The following is a 19,016-nucleotide window of genomic DNA, read 5'->3' on the forward strand; positions in this document are numbered from 1 at the left end:
CTTCTCTTTAAAGAGACTCCGTAACAAAAATTGCATCCTGTTTTTTATCATCCTACAAGTTCCAAAAGCTATTCTAATATGTTCTGGCTTACTGCAGCACGTTCTACTATCACCATCTCTGTAATAAATCAACTAATCTCTCTTTTGTCAGACTTGTCAGCCTGTGTCTGGAAGGCTGCCAAGTTCTTCAGTGTTGTGGTTCTGCTATGAACTCTCCTTCCAGGCCCCTCTATGCACACTGCCTGTGTGTTATTTAGGATTAGAGCAGCTTCTTTCTTCTCCCTTATCTTTCACAAGCTGGATAAATCGTCCTCTGAGCTGGCTGGGCTTTCACATACTGAAGAATTACAGACAAGGGCAAAGCTGTTTGCAGGAAGAAACGAGCAGCCTGAAACTTCAGTGCATGAGAACAGGGGGAAAGAAACACACAAATGATCTCTTGAGATTCAAAAGGAAGGCTGTATACAGCCTGCTTGTGTATGGATGTATTTTCTATGTGTGGACATACTGTACATCAACCTACTTCCTGTTTTGGTGGCCATTTTGTTTGTTTATAAACAAACTTTTTAAAACTGTTTTTAACCACTTTTAATGCGGCGAGGAGCGGCGAAATTGTGACAGAGGGTAATAGGAGATGTCCCCTAATACACTGGTATGTTTACTTTTGTGCGATTTTAACAATACTGATTCTCTTTAAAACAACTTTCAGCACTTTGCAATTGAAAAGGTAACAAAAAGAAGTTGAGAAAGTAATATCAAATGTATTTTGTGTAAAATTGACAAAGGAGAAAACTCAGGGGGAATAAAGGTTTACACATGGCACCAGAGATTGCTCAGGTGGGTTTGGTTTTCAGGGATAACAAAGAGATGATTTCCATATTCAGCAGTGATGCATTGTGGTAGACATCATATGCTTACTTCAACCTGAATAATTATAAAATACCTTTTCTTTTAATAAGGGAAAATTCTGTTTTGCGTGTTTACCATTAGTGAGTCAGTTAGTCTACAATCACTCGCCTTTTGAGTAAAGTATATATGCTATGTTTACATATTCTGTGTGAATATTATACAATAAATTAAATTCTGTTATCAACTGCTTGCTTTTACCTTTTATTTATGTTAAGCACTATGACTAGTGCTAAAACGCTGAATCCCCATGGCAGAACAAGGGATTTATACCCACCAAATCCCCAGGGCTAAAATCGGTGGAGCGCTTCCTCATAGAGGCAGAGCTTTGGGCTGTAGCTCTGCCTCTACGTGCATCAATCCCCGCTGATCGCCACCTCTCCCCGCCCCTCTCAATCTTCCTTCACTGAGAGGGGTGGGAGAGAGGCGGAGATCCGTGGGGATCGAGCAAGAAAGTTGTGGATTTTTCCCTGTGATTAGGGGGGTATAAACTCCTCGTTTTGACAAGGGGGTGTGACGTTTTGGCTCCAACCATAGTGCTTAACATAAATAAAATGTAAAAGCAAGGATTTTAACTTGCTTCAGAGTCTCTTTAAAGGGAACCTGAAGTGAGTAAAAATATTTAAAATAAACACATGACATAGCTGCAAATGAATATAACATACTTACCTTACTGTCAGTTCCTCTCAGAAGCTCATCATTTTCTTCTTACAGTAATACCGTCCAGTTCTGACAAAATTTTGTCAGAACTGAAATATACCAGTTGCTGTCAGTTATATATCAGCAGCTGTCAGTTACAACTGAATGTGAAACGTAATGTACATGTTTTCCAATGGCTCAAGTGGGTGATATTACAGTTAAACAGTGTTCTGACCAGATAGCTCTTATGGGGTAATGGCCATTTTTTAAAATGGAGGACGGAGAATTCTATTGATCACAGTGGACAAATGGGACACAGGAGAGGAGAAAGAGTTTGAGTAGTAGACTATACGGGAGGTAAGTATGACCTGTGTATGGTAATTTTGACTTTTTATTTTCAGTTAAGGTTCTCTTTAAGCAATGCAGCTGAGCCTACACAGTGTGTAGCCTGTGTAGCCTGAAGCTGAACTAGTAAAATAATTGCTAGAATACTTACAGCTAAACAGTTATAAATAATGTGCACAATAATACAATGTAACAAAACAATATACCCTGATCAAGCTTTTCTTGAAGAGGATGCAGCTTGGGCCCTATCTCTCTAGCCCTTTCCTTCCTAACAGTATAAAATCGAAAGACAGAATAAGAAACCCCTCCACTCCTCCCCTTTACCAAGGAATGTGGTTTAATGTCTTAGGATTGGTTGCTGTGCTAGGAGTGCATTGAGGGCAGAAGTTGCACGCTGAGCAGAGGGAGTTCCCTATGTTTCCTATCCAATCTTTTCCCACCTGACCACCTCCTGGGTCACCTTCCTCATTTTCCTGTAAGCGAGCCACATAGCAAACCTGACTGATGATCTCACAAGAAGATGGGACCAAGTCTCTGCAAGACCAAACTTGCAAATTTCACTCACTTATTCCTATTCCTCACAGTGAGAGTGATTAAAATGTGGACTATCCTACCACAGGAAGTCCAATTCTATACTTACATTTAATTACAATGCCAACATTCATATAGCATTTTTCTCTTGTTGGACTAAAATCATATGACAGCAGCAACAGTGTTAGGGAGTCTTGCCCAAGGACTCCTTATTGAATGGATACTGTCCCCAGCAAGGATTTGAACCCTGGTCGCCTATGTTACATAGTTACATAGTTATTTGGGTTGAAAAAAGACATATGTCCATCGAGTTAAACCATGTTGATGGCAAAGCCCCTAACCAGTACACTCAACAAGGTTTGGATTCTTAGCTTACTTTAAAGGCCAACCACGCAGCCATAACTGCTAGGTGTGGGAAGATAACACCGGGATCCAGCCGTGAGTTTCTGCATTTGTGGCTTTTCTTTCCTCTGGGTTGAAGTACAGTGAAGCTCACAAGGCTGACCAAATGTGATGGACACAATTATGTAAATATGCTTAAGCAGTAAAAGGGTATTACCTCTGTTGCCAGGAACTGGAGATGGAGAAGGTTGTGGCCGATTGAAAAGTGGATGGCCTTGTGGGTCGGGGTAGGTAATGTTCTGTGCTCTTAGTCCACGGGGTTCAACTAGAAAAATCCCATATTTTAATCAGCAAAATCAAAGCCATATTAAACCATTTTTTATAAAAGATAAATGAAGATAAGGGTATTAATATAATAGAATTATGTAACAAATAGTCTTAAATATAGAAAATGAAAGCGAGCACAAATACAATTATAAACATTAAACGTGTGTCACCAACAACTTAAAGAGAAACTCCGACCAAGAATTGAACTTTATCCCAATCAGTAGCTGATACCCCCTTTTACATGAGAAATCTATTCCTTTTCACAAACAGACCATCAGGGGGCGCTGTATGGCTGATATCGTGGTGAAACCCCTTACACAAGAAGCTCTAAATACCGAGGTACTTCTGGCAGTTTCCTGTCTGTGAACCCTGTTACATTGTGGGAAATAGCTGTTTACAGCTGTCTTCAACTGCCAAAACAGCAAGCAGCAGCTACATCACTTGCAAGCAGTAAAAATGTCACCATGTAATACATGTCAGAATATAAATCAGGGATTTAAAATATCTTACAATGGCAAACACTGACTAAATCATTTATATATAATTATTGTAAAAATGAAGCACTTTTTTTATTACATTATTTTCACTGGAGTTCCTCTTTAAACATAAAGAATACTCACCTTATTATTTACATGTGTTTACAGAAATAGTACAAGATCCCTCAGCACACCACAGGCAGGTAACAAAACACACTAATATTTTGCCACATCTAAGAAGACAGATACAGCAGCTGACATCTTTTAGACACAATAGTCCACATGCAATTACTGTAACTTTTCACCTGAGTTTTCACCTAGGGGATAATTTTTAGCTTCATTATAGTTAAATTTTCAGTAGCAAAAAGCAAGTGAAAAGCTACTATTAAAATTATTTTCTCTTGCTTGCTGGTGGTTTAAAATGCATTTTATTGACCAGGCGTGAAAACATCACTTGGAGTAGGTAGTAGTGTGGTGGCACCCTCTATGGTTGTTCACTTGGATGTGCCTGGCTAGTAGTCCAGCAGCCCTCTGGAGCAATCAGCAGGAAAGTAAGGAAGCAGCCGGCACCATCAGTAGTAAGATTTCTGCTCTTTTATTGCATGAAAAATTCCAGCAGATATAGCAACGTTTCAAGGTTACACACCTCTTTGTCAAGCTTGCTGGATGTCAAGTTATGCACTGACTAATCACAGACAACTTTATATAGCACACATGGTCAACAGCATCCAATAGAATTTGAATCTAGTTTCCCCAATCATCACAGTCCTAAGTTAGTGGACCTGATGGGGAACTTCAACATAGCTGTCCTGATAGGCCGCAGCATTATGGAACCACCCACCTGTTCAATCCCTGACTGCCCGGCCTGTCACCGTCTCCCTGGGTCCGCCGGAATTCACAGTGGGTTAACACCCTCTGCGCATAGCGTATCAGGCGGGTCCCCCATGTGTATACACGCAGTGGGCGGAGTTGGAACTCCGTCCCAGCGTGACTCGGTGGACTTGATGGAGACGTCAGCGGCTGTCAGCCACCGGCGTCACCAGATGGATACAGGGAGAGCGGCGCCGCCGACCAATCAGAGTCCTCCCATATGTACACAGCGTGGCTGTCGCCTGGCAACCGTATTTTACATGCTGCCAGGGCGGCGCCACCATAACATATAAACATAACAATGTATCAGCAGGCATTCCACCCCACCGCCATCGTAAAGTCACAGGCTGCAATCTATGTGTAAAAGCGACAGCACAGCAGAAGAGCATCGCAGGGGGGGAAGAAAGAAAAAGAGTATATAACCAGGAAATAGGAAAAAAAGGAAAAAAACTAGGAAAGAGAGGATGGGAGATAGCTTGTGTTAGTGCACACAAGAGACAGAGAGCAAGCTAGACATGATAAAAGTATATCGTAAGGCTGTCCAACAGGACAGTACAAGTCAACCCAATCCCAATGAAACCAGTTGCCAACATGTAACAATAGTCCCACGAGCATGGTAAGGCTGGGCACAATGGAGCACTGGAATCAAAAAATCACAAAAATGGTAATAAATCAAGTTCCCTATTGAGTCCTCTTGGCTCCATTGTGTCCAGCCTTTTGATCCAATAAGCCTCCCTCCAAAGTAATCTCTTAATACGATCACCCCCCCTCCTCAAAGGTTCAATCCTTTCAATGACCATAAATCTAAGCTGGCTGACATGGTGGCCCATCTGTGCAAAGTGATATGCCACCGCCTGATCAGTAAGCTTCTCTCTAATTGCATGTTTATGAGATGATAAACGTTTTTTAAGTTTTTGCGTGGTCTGACCAATATATAGTAGGCCACATGGGCATTTTAAAGCATACACTACATAATCTGAATCACATGTGTGCCATCCCCTAATTATAGTTTTAGTGCCCTGGTGAGGGTGGGACAGTGATGGGCCCTTAATAACCGAACTACAGTGTACGCAATTAAGACAGGGATAAGTCCCTCTCCTTTGAGTTTGTACCGTATGGTTGTCAGTGTTTACTTCTGCGTGCACCAGGCGATCTCTTAATGTAGGTGGTCTTTTATAGGATATAAGGGGGGGATTCCTAAAGTGCTCAATCTCAGGAAAGCTATCAGATAACAAATGCCAATGACGCTTGATGATTTTAGATATGGCCAAACTATGTGTATTGAATCTGGTAACAAAAGGGATGCGGTTTTGGATCTGTTGCCTATTTCTCTGTCCCGTACTGTGTGCATCCACTCTAGCACGTGCCCTTTGCAGGATCTCAGTGGGATACCCCCTGTTCTCAAATCTGTGTTGCATCTCATCAAGTCTAGTTCCACGCACAGCCTCATCCTCAACAATCAATTGGACCCTCTGAAACTGACTGACCGGCACCGACCTCCTAGTAGCCCACGGGTGGAAACTCCCATAATGGAGAAGGGAGTTCACATCCGTGGGCTTAACATAGAGGTCGGTACCCAATCCATCACCACTCCGATAAACCAGTGTGTCTAGAAAGCTCACCCGTTCAGGTGAAGAGTGTATGGTAAGTCGTATATGAGGGCATCTGCCCATCAGCTCAGCAATAAAGGCCTCCAGGGTCGAGTGTGACCTCGCCCACACGCAAAAAATATCATCTATATATCTGTGCCATTGTCTGGCATATTGTTGAAATAGTACATTGGTGTACACGAACATCTCCTCGTATACACCCATAAAAATGTTAGCGTAGGACGGGGCCACATTCGACCCCATAGCTGTGCCCCTGATCTGTAAGAAAAAATCATCATCAAATCGAAAGTAATTGCATTGCAAGACAATCCTTAGTAAATCACATATAAATTTGATCTGCGCATCCGAAAAGTCTGATGCTGTTTCCAGCATAAAGTGTACTGCCTCTACACCCCCATCATGTGGGATGGAGGTGTAGAGGCTTTCCACATCCAAGGTAACCAGTAAGCATGGATCATGCAAAGGTTCCATATTGCGAATAATGTTCAAGAACATTTGGGTATCTCGCAGATAGGACTTGAGCCCCACTACATATGGTCTTAATATATGGTCCAAATATTTTGCTAGTGGAGAAAAAACGGACTCCACCCCTGCCACTATAGGGCGGCCCGGGGGGTTGTCTAACCGTTTGTGTATCTTGGGGCAGATGTATAATACGGGTGTGATGGGATGTTCTTGTGTAAGAAATCTTGCCAATTTCTCATCGATCACCTTGGCCTGTACGGCCACAGATATTATTCCACTGATACGATCTTGAATATTGGCCAATGGATCTCTATCCAACTTCTGATAGGTAGATGTGTCGGAGAGTTGTCTCAAGACCTCCGTCCTATACATACTTGTCTCCATCACGACAATTGCCTCGCCCTTGTCTGCTGGCTTAATTGTTATAGATGAATTATTAGAGAATTCTCTTAGAGCTTGTTGTTGTTCCTTGGTGATGTTTCTGCGAGTAGTGAGGCCCAAGAATCTGGGGTTCCTGAGGACTGAATCAACCTCATTTTGTACTTTCCTCATAAATAGATCTATGATCTGGCATGATGGCGGCTGAAAATGACTTTTCAGTCTAAGGTTGGTGTCCTGTAGTTGTAATGTCTCAGAGTCTTCCTCACTTGTTGGTGCTAGATCAAATGTTCTTGGTATTGAGAAAAAATATTTAAGTTTTACTGAACGAAAAAATCTTTGTAGTTCCAAATCTACTTCAAGGGGATCAGGAGCATTAGTAGGTGCATATGATAGTCCAAGATTGAGAGCAGAGGTCTGCACGGGGGACAACTAGCATGACGAGATGTTCACTACAATCATGGTCTCCGATATGGCTGATGACGTCTTGGGCGTAATCTGCCTCTTATTCCCTCGTCTCTTACGTCCACCCCTGCGTTTCCTCCTGCATTTGATGCTAAATCCAAGGATAGCTCTTGTGATGAACTTGTGGCATTACCAGAAGAGTCTGGCTGACTCCCCACTGGACGTTCTCCTGGTCGATCACCTGGTCTACCCCCTTGTCTCGGTCTACGTGGGGGATATGGTCTTGGTCCCGGTCGTTGCCAGTTATACACAAAGCCAGTTTTATAATCCACTTCATCTCTCTGGATTAGTCAGTGCATAACTTGACATCCAGCAAGCTTGACAAAGAGGTGTGCAACCTTGAAACGTTGCTATATCTGCTGGAATTTTTCATGCAATAAAAGAGCAGAAATCTTACTACTGATGGTGCCGGCTGCTTCCTTACTTTAAAACATCACTTGGAGAAAACACAGGAGAAATAGGCCCGTATGGAATCCACTTTTCCTCTTGGGCTTTCTCCTAGGTGATATTTTCAAACCTTGTCATAAGATGCCTTTTAAACCACCAGCAAGCAAGAGAGAATAATTTTGATAGTAGCTTTTCACCAACTAGTGGGTACCTTTTCGATTACAACGTGCTGAAAAATTATTTTAAATATAAGATGAAAAATATGATCTTCAAGGTGAAAACTTAAAGGAAATGTCCGAGCTGGAAAAAAAATGACATCTGCTTCCTCCAGCCTATGGATGCCAACATGTGCCTCACCACTGCTCTGTTCCCAGTTGGTGGCCCGTGGTCTTCTCCATTCATGATGACGACCTTGCCACGTCGGGATCTTCCGCGCCTGCATGAGAGCCTCTGTCAATCAAGGTCGCCATTGTGAACAGAGGAGATACCAGGACACCGGTGGTGTGTGGCGGAGGACATGTTTGCTGCCAAGGGCTGGAGGAAGCCCCGGGTAAGTAGATGTCATTTTTTTTTCCTGCTCAGACATTCAAAACATCAAACGATCAATTAATAGCAGAAAGAAAATTTATAAAGTGGTGGACAAAGGCTTGAATAAGGACAACAGCTTTTTATATAGGTATGAGGCTGATGATATTGAATGCCAAAACTCTTTCTCAGCCTACATAGCTAAACTTGTGAACTCAGAATTTTTCGATGCCTTTGTGAAAGTCCAACTCCCAGGTCTGTAAGCATTGTGTAAACAAGGATTCTTATCTCACCTAACAGTCTCCCACCCCATTTAGATGTTCTGTTTCACGATACGAGACTCTGTAACAAAATTTTCAGCCTTATTTCTTCTACCCTATAAGTTCCTATACCTATTATCTCTGTTATATAATCTAATCTTCTTTCTTCTGATGGCTTGGTTGGGCTCAGGCACTCAGGCTGGAATGTGCTGCTTTGCTGTGATAGAATAGAAACTCCTCTCAGCCTATCACATGCCATGTCTTTTGTTTGTAAACACTGCCTAAAACTGGCAATTACAAGCCAGGATTGCAGCAGGGAGTGGCAGAAACAGCACAGAGGGGCCCAGGAGAACATAACGAATAGAATGGTATACTTTTTATTGTAAGAATTTTAGAGTACAGATTCTCTTTAACCACTTTGTCCTCCTTGACGTATAAAAACGTCAAAGAGGACATGCGCGCTCCCGCGGCCATTCGCGCGTGCACGCGCGCTCCCGGCTGCGGATTCGTTAGCCCAGGAATCAATGAATCGGGCTATAGTGCCCGATCACTGATTCCTCTCCCCCGCAGAAAAAGCGACAGCTTCTCTCGGAAGCTTCGCTTTTTCTGACTCCTATGTCCCTCTAAGCGTACATTGTACGCTTAGAGTGACGTTATGCAAACAAACTCAAGGTTGCCATCTTGTGGCCAAAAAGTAAAACTACATCTAAAAGTTTAAAAAAATTTAAATGCACATATATTTCCCCAAATAAAACACTATTTACATCCCACCCTCCCAAAAATACCCACATAAAATGTTTAATAAAAAAAAACAAAAAACATTACAATAAAAAAAAACATAAATATTTACCTAAGGGTCTAAACTTTTTAAATATCTATGTAAAGATGAAATATTTCAATATATTTGTTTTTATAAGCTTGTAAATAGTGATGGATGCAAAACGGAGAAAATGCTCTTTTATTTCCAAATAAAATATTGTTGCCATACATTGTGATAGGGACATAATTTAAACGGTGAAATAACCGGGACAAATGGGCAAATATAATACGTGGGTTTTAATCATGGAGGCAAGTATTATTTTAAAACTATAATGGCCGAAAACTGAGAAATAATGATTTTTTTCGTTTTTTTTCTTATTCTTACTGTTAAAATGCATTTACAGTAAGGTATCTCTTAGCAAAATGTACCACCCAAAGAAAGCCTAATTGGTGGCAGAAAAAACAAGATATAGATCTGTTCATTGTGATAAGTAGTGATAAAGTTATAGGCTAATGAATAAGAGGTGAACATTGCTCGGATGCATAAAGTGAAAACGACTGAGGGCTTAAGTGGTTAAGGCATCCTAATGACATGTATTTATGCTTTAAAAAAAATCTATGTATCCCCATTAGAGATGTGGCGAACGGTTCCCGAACCGTTCACCGACGAACATCTCTGAATCCCTGGGGGGTTTACTACTTCCGGGTCGCTCTGACCCGGAGTAGTACGCCTGCGCTGCCCGGCGGAGCGCATCCTAGATCGCGCTCCTGTTGCCGGGCACTTTCTGTGCATGTGCGTGACATCATGAACGACGTCACGCTCATGCGCAGAGAGTGCCCGGCAACAGGAGCGCGATCTAGGACGCGCTCCGCCAGGCAGCGCAGGCGTACTACTATGGGTCAGAGCGACCCGGAAGTAGTAAACCCCCCAGAGATGTTCACCCGGCGAACCGTTCGCCACGTCTCTAATCCCCATTTGATATTGCATGGATAAAGCTGTCTGTACCATCAGCCTGCAAGCAAACAGGATTGATGAAGGCTACAAAGCCGAAAGTTTTAATTCTTATTCTTTTTAGTTAGCCAATAAATGGTATCATCCTGATTTAAAACGTCTTGCTATTACTGATGGCTAACACGGTACAATACCCTACTGCCACTTTTTAGATCTATCTCTGTATTTTTGTCTTTTTAGTACATGTCAGTGCATCTTCTGTTCACATTTATGCCACTTGTTCACCATTTTATGATGTTTTATGACATCACTTTTTAATCTTCAATGCATTTAAGTGTTTTTTTCTCCCTTTTTATGGTGGATATAAAACATATCTCTACTTATCAATACTAGTTTTCCCAAACAAAATACCTGTCCTCTCTTATAAATGTAGTATTAAAAGGTGCCACTAAGTTTCAAAATTGAACAAAAAACATGCACACATCACAACTCTAATCTTTGTCCATATACTTTATAGTTGTAGAAAATGAAAAGAAAAATGTTGCCATCTACCATACTTGTTAATTTAATTGTATGTTTACCTTGATAATAGTTTCCAGCTCCAGCATTGATATTGTTATTCATGCCTTGTGGATACTCGGGTGTACTCATGCCCTGTGGATACTCGGGTGTACTCATGCCCTGGGGATACTCGGGTTTATTCATGCCCTGTGGATACTCGGGTTTCTTTCTTAAAAGGAAGATCTCTCTTACATATTTTCCAATGTTAGGTTGGCTCATTTTTATTTGTGCCTTCTGCTCTTCACTGGAGTCTTCCATGTCTATGATAAGTACAACCAGGACCTTCTTCTTCCCTATAAAGAGGAACACAATGAGCCAAGGCATGGCATAACCATGAAAACTGACGTTCAGTGTTCCAACACTCACCCAACAGTGAGAACGTTTTTTCTTTATCGGCAGCTGAAAAACCAAATTTCCACTTTTGTTCATCGCAGATGTAGATGTAGAACGTACACATAGAAAGCATCCTGTCTAAGTTATTTCCCTTTGTTGAAGTGCTGATAAATAGGATTTCTTTCATGTTTTCGCTGACTCGCTTCAGCTCTGACAGTACTCCTGCAATCTCCGACTCCAGCTGGGAGGTGACAATCCCGACTGTATAGCCTGGCTGGTTATTGGGGTGTCATTATTCACGAGACATAAAAAAATACAAGCAGAAAACAGAATACACCATGGCTACATCAAGAAGTTAAAAATATAATGGCTGTATTTTCCTACATATGCATTAAAACTTATCTAGAAAAATAATGTGTTTTTACATCTTCTATGTAATGCTAGGAAGGGCTGTTCAACTCCCAAAGCCCTTCATTATTTATGTACGGGGGCTCATACATCCCAAATCGATCCAATTCAGGAATTTCACAGATTCTGCGGGTTATGAGTTTGTATTGAAATATCTTGAAATTGTAATTTATTACAAATATATTTTGCACTCACCATAAATAAGATTCATTATGGCTTGTGCAGATTTGTGAAAATATGTTTGTAATAGGTTACAATTAATTAAGGTTATTGCAAATTTGCAATACAAAAAAAAATGTTCACAATAAATTACAATTTTGCTTAGAATTTTCATTTTCACACCCCTCAAGAATATGCAGTAGAAATGTTTTGCTATTTATGTAAATATATATATATATATATATATATGTTTGTGCATTATATGAAAATAATTTTGCTTAACTATCAGAATTATCTTATCAGAATTTTGTTTTTGTTTTTTTGTATAGGTTTTCCTACAAACCACAATGCCTAGTAAAACCAGCAGGTGGAGCAGGGGAACCAAACCACTTATTTGCAATAAGTGTGCTACTACACTTTAATGTATCCTTTAACACACCTCTCTCCAAATAACTACACATGTTTCATCAAACTTACTATTTGCTCTTTAACCACTTCAGCCTACAGGGTTGAGATTTTTTTTACATCCGAGCAACTTTCACCTCCCATTCATTTGCCAATAACTTTATCACTACTCATCACAATGAATTGATCTATATCTTGTTTTTTCTGCCACCAATTAGGCTTTCTGTGGGTTGTACATTTTGCTAAGAGCCACTTTACTGTAAATGCATTTTAACAGGAAGAATAAGAAAAAAAAAACGGAAAAAATAATTATTTCTCAGTTTTCAGCCATTATAGTTTTAAAATAATACATGCCTCCATAATTAAAACTCATGTATTGTATTTGCCCAAATGTTCCGGGTATTACACCGTTAAAATTATGTCCCTATCACAATGTATGGTGACAATATTTTATTTGGAAATAAAAGTGCATTTTTTCAATTTGCGTCCATCACTATTTGGAAGCCCATAATTTAATAAATCATATTGATATACTCCTTTGACATACATATTTAAAAAGTTCAGACCCTTAGGTAACTATTTATGTTTTGTTTTTTTTATTGTAATTTTTTTTTTTTTACTAAAACTTGTATGTGGGTATTTTTTGGTGTGGGAGGTAAACAGGGGATTTTTAATGTTTAAAAATGTATGTATTTAATACAAAGTGTGTTTTTGGTGTAGTTTGCTATTTGGCCACAAGATGGCCACAGTCAAAAAGTCCTGGGAGCGATCGATCTCGCTCCCAGGAAGAAGAAAGAAGACCAGAGCTCAGAAAAGCTGCAGCGTCTGAAGAGACGCTGTCGGCTTTTCTCCGGGGGGGGGGGGTCCGATCAGTGAAAGGGATTTATAATCCCTTTCAGTGATCGATGGGCTAACGGCCAGCAGCGCACGAGGGGCCCGCGGGAGCGCGCGCGACCCACGGGAGTGCGCGCAGCCTACCTGGACGAAAATTTTCGTCCAGGTAGGGTGAAGTGGTTAAAGTAGATGTTAAACTCTAGCTATCAATAATATTTTGGTGCTAGCTAGAAATCCACCTTACAAGCTAAATAAAACGTTTGTTGAAACATTTATTAAGGGAACTTCAAGGATTTATAAACATAGGATGGAGAATTTGGATTTTCTTTAAAGGAGCTTTGTTACAAAAATCTTAAAATTTAATATACATGTAAACATACATAAATAAAAAGTATGTTTCTTTCAGAGTCAAATGAGCCATACATTACTTTTCTCCTATGTTGCAGTCACTTACAGTAGGTAGTAGAAATCTGACATTACTGACAGGTTTTGGACTAGCACATCTTCTCATGGGGGGTTCTCAGGGTTTTCTTTATTTTTAAAAGCACTTAGTGAATGGCAGTTGCTCTGTTCAACTGCCAAAAAAGTTTGCAGCAAGCAGGGAGGATGGCCAGCATCTTTGTATAATTTTTTTTCAGGGAATGTCTTTATAAAGAATAAAGGCCATGCTGAGAATCCCCCATAAAGAGATGGACTAACCCAAAACCCATCGGTAATGTCAGATTTCTACTACCTACTGTATGTGACAGCAACATAGGAGAAAAGTAATGTATGGCTCATTTTACTCTGGGAGAAATGTACTTCTTATTTGTATGTGTTTTCAGTTTTAAGATTTTTGCAATTAAAGAATACCTTTTTGTATTAAAGAATACCTTAAAGAGACACTGAAGCGAAAAAAAAATGATGATATTATGATTTGTATGTGTAGTACAGCTAAGAAATAAAACATTAAGATCAGATACATCAGTCTAATTGATTCCAGTACAGGAAGAGTTGAGAAACTCCAGTTGTTATCTCTATGCAAAAAAAGCTATTAAGCTCTCCGACTAAGTTAGTCGTGGAGAGGGCTGTTATCTGACTTTTATTATCTGAACTGTAATTGAACTGTTTACTTTTCCTCTGCCAGAGGAGAGGTCATTACTTCACAGACTGCTCTGAAAGACTCATTTTGAATGCTGAGGGTTGTGTAATCTGCACATATTATAGAATGATGCAATGTTAGAAAAAAACACTATATACCTGAAAATAAAATTATGAGAATATTTTCTTTGCTGCTAATCTTCTAGTAATTATTCATAGTACACAACCAATTCATTATATCATATATTTTTTTTCGCTTCAGTGTCTCTTTAAGTGAGGAAAAGTGCACCTATGCGGTTCTTAGCCTGGGAGGGGAAAGCCTCTGAATCCTAAAGAAGCTTCACTTGCCCTCCTTCACAAGTCTGCTCCTGAGCTGAGCCTGAGACCCCCAAAAAATGGCCTGGGCAGCAGCACAGATCTGATCAGGCTTGGCAATTTCCGCCAGAGCCCAATGAGAATGGTACTGGTGCATATGTGTAGGGAGGCCACTCTTTCGAGCTCCCAGCACTGGAGCAGCTTTACAGGGGGAAGGAGGAAGCCTTTTAAGGATCCAAACTCATCTCTCTCCCGAGATAAGTACCTTTTTCTCTTCTTTTATGAAAGTCATAGGTTTACTTGCATTGCCATTTGCCAAGAAAAAAACTGGAGTGCCGGATCTTTTCACCTGAGAGCATTGTTCTCCTCCTTACTCCTCCTACTAGAAGTTGCCCCACCTGTTTGCTACAGTCATCAATCCTCAGGAGTGGCTGGCGGTATACTCCGCTATCATTGGATGGCGGAGGTGTGACTCTCTCACTGGCGTCTGCGGGGATGACGTGTCTGCCCGATGATTGGATGCGGACATGCATTTCCGCGTTCCGGAACTTCCTGCCCTGTGCATTTGCCATACCAGCCTGACCCCGCCGACCAATGGGGTGAGCCTATGTGTCACTTGTCCTCTGTGATTGGTTTATGTCTGCTGAGTGGACGCTGTAGGCAGTGCTGTGATTGGTCACAGTGATCCGTTTACATCTTATGTCGTATATACGTGTATTTTATACACGCTGGACATTATGGTGAGTGACCTCATGCACCAGATAATATATTTGATATTGTGATGTAGATGTCATATATGTTACATGCGATGATAGGACGCTGGGGCTGATTTTATGTACCTTGGCCAGAATATACAATCTGATTGGTCGGGGGTGACTATGAATATGTATGTATGTAAATGATGCAGTCTTCCATGTGGTCCTCTTTGGGGCTTTATATGTTTTGACATTTAGAGCTGTTACTAGTGTGGGCCGGTCACGATTTGAGAAAGGACCTAATATGGCCCGAAACGCCTGTGCGTCATCTGTGTTTCTACCCACACATGGATTTTATTATTTTTAACTATTCAAGTTTTCTACGTTGATGGTGCGGATCTTTTTGAACGATCCCTTTCCTGCTGGTGACAGTAACTGTGTGTGTATGTTACAATCAGTTGATCTCACTAATATTATAAATGTGAAAGTTTGGATGTTTGTTACTCGATCACGCAACAATGACTGAACGGGTTTGAATGAAATTTGGCACACACATCGCACATTACTTGGAATAACATATAGGATATTTTTTATCCCCACAACCAAAGTGGGGTGAGACAAATACACATTTCCCTGGGAAAATGCAAACAGCAGCCATTCTTACACTGTTAATTTATCAAACTTTGTACAGTTGGCCAATGGGTGACTGGGATTAATATTCAGAAAAGTGGGTGGGGCCTACAAAAGCCTATCAAAATTCACCTATTGATTTTCAAGGGAAATATTTAATTACTACCATTCTTACACTGTTGATGGCACAAGCCTCAAACCTGCTACAGCTGGTCATTGGGTGACTGGGGTTCAAATTCAGAAAAGGGTGTGGAGCCACAAACAACCAATCAGATTTGTTTCATTTCTATGCAAATGTTTGATGCCAAAGACTGCAAAGCTCACAAACTTGGTCATTGAGTAATTGTGTGTTAAGGTTAGAAAAAGTAGGTGCAGCCAACACCAGCCAAATACATACCCAGGCAATGCCGGGCCATCCGCTAGTGTTATAATAAATTTAGACTCAAGCTGTGTACAAAAGTCACCCACAAGAATCTGGACACAATTCCTCAGGTGCTGTACAGTCACGTCCCTAGCTTAGAGGCTCGTGATATGTCTGTTGCTGCAGAGAGGAGACAGAGAGATGACGTGTGGCTGATGATGGTTAAGAACAGTCATTTGGGTATTGTGGTTGCTTACGATCTGTATCTGGCATACCAAAGCGGTCTGAGGCACCTCTACACATACAATATTCACAGCTAAGATGGTCCTTCACAGTCACCTAATGCTGGGAATACACGGTACGTTTCTGTACGCCGCTGATGGCTCGATTGATAATATCCGACGCGTCCGATACCCCGCCGGATCGATTCCGCGCTCGATACCACGGGCAGAAGAATAGAATAAAATGAAAAGAAGATAAGAAGTGCCCGCGGGGACGAGCGGGAATCGATCCGGGCACCCGCGGGGACGAGCGGGGATGCGCCGGAATCTATCGTGCGGCTCGATACACGGTACAGAATCGTACAGTGTATTCCCAGCATTAGCCAAGTGTCATGTAGGGTGTGTATCTAGCCTAGTTCTAAACAGCAGATTGGTGCTAATTTCCACAGCAAATAACATAGTAATAAATGGCATTCCTGATAATATGATAACTTATCTGGTAAAGGGTAAGGTCACACACATTGCCACATTAAAGTAAAGGCTCATACACATGTACCAACAATCTGTCCAACTATCTTCCAAGCTTGGTCTGTAGGAAGATAGTTGGGGGCCTGTACGGCTTGCAAACAACCAGATGACCAACTGATAACAGGTTGTTTGCCAGAATCAATCGGAGGATCAATCTGACCATTTATCAGGCAAGTGGGAATGTGTGTGCAAGTCTTTTGATAAACTTTGTTGTTTTTGAATGCAGACATCTTGTGCAGTTTGTTATTTAGCTTACATCAAAAGGTAAAGAGGCACACAGAATATATAAAACACTTTAAAATCAATAAAATGAAAAAAAATTTTTTGAGGTGGCTTACCTCATAGACGACAAAATCACTTTGGATAAGGAAGTTTTCATAAATTATTAAGCACAGGCAACACGTTTCGTGGGATTTTGCCCACTTCCTCAGGCCAAATAAAAGTGCCAATGTAGTCTATATGCCACACTCATAATGCCCACGAAACGTGTTTCCTGTGCTTAAAGCGAATATAACCCTGTATTTCAACTTTGCTCTAAAATATTATTTACAGCATATTATATGCAAAAAGCATTTTTTTTTACTAGACCAGCATTGGAAGGGTTAAACACAGAGGTTTAAATGTCCTGGAGAGATATGCAGAAGTTCAGATAGATACATTCTATTTAGTTACATGTATCTATTGATAAACAGTTACACACTCTTTGGATGTCGTCCAAGCTCCTTCTCAGTGAGAGAGATGAGTCACATTCAACACTTAGATACATTATGTAAACAAAATGTATCTATTTCAGCTTCAGATGCGTCTGCAGAAATCTAAAGGAACTTTAAAGCCCTGTGTAACCCTTCCAATGCTGGTCTAGTAAAAAAAAAAAAAATGCTGGTTGCATATAATATACTGTAAATAATGTTTTAGAGCAAAGTTGAAATGCAGGGTTATATTCCGCTTTAATAGTTTATTAAAACTTCCTTATCCAAAGTGATTTTGTCGTCTATGAGGTAAGCCACCTCAAAAAAAAAAGTCTCATTTTATTGATTTTAAAGTGTTTTATATATTCTGGGTGCCTCTTTACCTTTTGCTGTACCCCATTCTCCCCACCTAACAAGGAGGGTGGCCTTTGCGCACCTGTTCAAGGTGCGCAGGTTCTTTTACTAAGAGAGCGACCGGGTCCAGGATTGCTGGCAGACCTGAGTAGAGTCAGGTTCAAACACACTTCACTTGCCTGAAGTGGTCGGTTGCCCCCTGTGCAACCCACCTTTGTGAGTACCCTTTTTAGAAGTATTTTTTAAATACTCATTACTCGTGACATACTGCACCATTTGGGGTCCCATTTGTCTGTTTTTTTCTCCTTCCAGTATTGTACATGTTGTTTAGCTTGGGCACATAGTATTTAAGTGAGTTGGTTGTTTAGCTGGTTGGCGTGTGTGTACCTACTTGTCAGGTAAACAATTTGCTGTGTGATTGGTCATGTTGTACGGTTGGTTGTGCATTACGGTAAGTTGGATGTGTGTAGGAGCCTTAAGTCCTCCTGGAACTCTCCTCTATTGCTGGTTATCCTGTTCAGACCTGTGATGGGTCTGTTTTCCCGCTGGTTTGGACATTGGCCTCGATTCATAAAAGTGCTGTCGATAAGGTAAACTCGAGCGGGGAAACACCGCTGTCGGTATTTCAGCCTTCAGGGTGGTAATTCATAAAAATGTTGCTAGTTGTGATAGGCGTGCAGAGATATTCCGCTGTAGGCTGGCGTTAGGCTGTCGGGAGACATGCGGAAACAGGAGAAGCTGGCCGGGTCCCTCCGTGTGGTGTTCTCTCTGCAGCTGCTTGGGAGGTCTGTCCCATTCACTGCACTGTATTCCGCACGCTTCTCGCCACATCAGAGGTAGCGGTAATCCCCGTCGGCATACCGCTACCTCTAATCTTTATGAATTGACATTTGTTACTTTTGCTATGATAATCACCGCGCAAGGAGGTGATTTATCACTCTGCTCACGAATGTCGGCTTTTCATGCGGAAAAAGCCTTTATGAATACAGATTTTGCTGTGTGGTCGGTAAAGTCAGCTGTTTTCAGCATTTCCGCATGCGGGAATGCTTTATGAATCGAGGCCATTGTGTTCAAATGTATTAAGGAGAGAGAATGAAGGAAGCTCCCCAATAGCATCCAGTCTAAAATAAGAATAGACTGTCTAATTAAAAGCTGAGGTGTACACAGTATAAACACAATGAACAGACCCCACCACAATATACTATT

At 41.1% G+C, this 19,016-nt stretch overlaps 1 protein-coding gene across 1 annotated transcript in view; it reads right to left on the reverse strand.

Moving 5' to 3' along the window:
- LOC137543607 (uncharacterized) overlaps window positions 1–19,016 on the reverse strand; it is a 70,527-nt gene that overhangs the window by 35,921 nt on the left and 15,590 nt on the right. The window contains exons 5-7 of the mRNA XM_068264710.1: window positions 11,165–11,405; window positions 10,819–11,091; window positions 2,981–3,088 (exon numbers count right to left, since the gene is read on the reverse strand). Of these exons, the coding sequence (XP_068120811.1) occupies window positions 2,981–3,088; window positions 10,819–11,091; window positions 11,165–11,405 (622 nt within the window). The remainder of the gene's footprint in view (window positions 1–2,980; window positions 3,089–10,818; window positions 11,092–11,164; window positions 11,406–19,016) is intronic.

This window comes from Hyperolius riggenbachi, unplaced genomic scaffold (assembly GCF_040937935.1).
Source record: "Hyperolius riggenbachi isolate aHypRig1 unplaced genomic scaffold, aHypRig1.pri scaffold_117, whole genome shotgun sequence".
NCBI lineage: Eukaryota > Metazoa > Chordata > Amphibia > Anura > Hyperoliidae > Hyperolius > Hyperolius riggenbachi.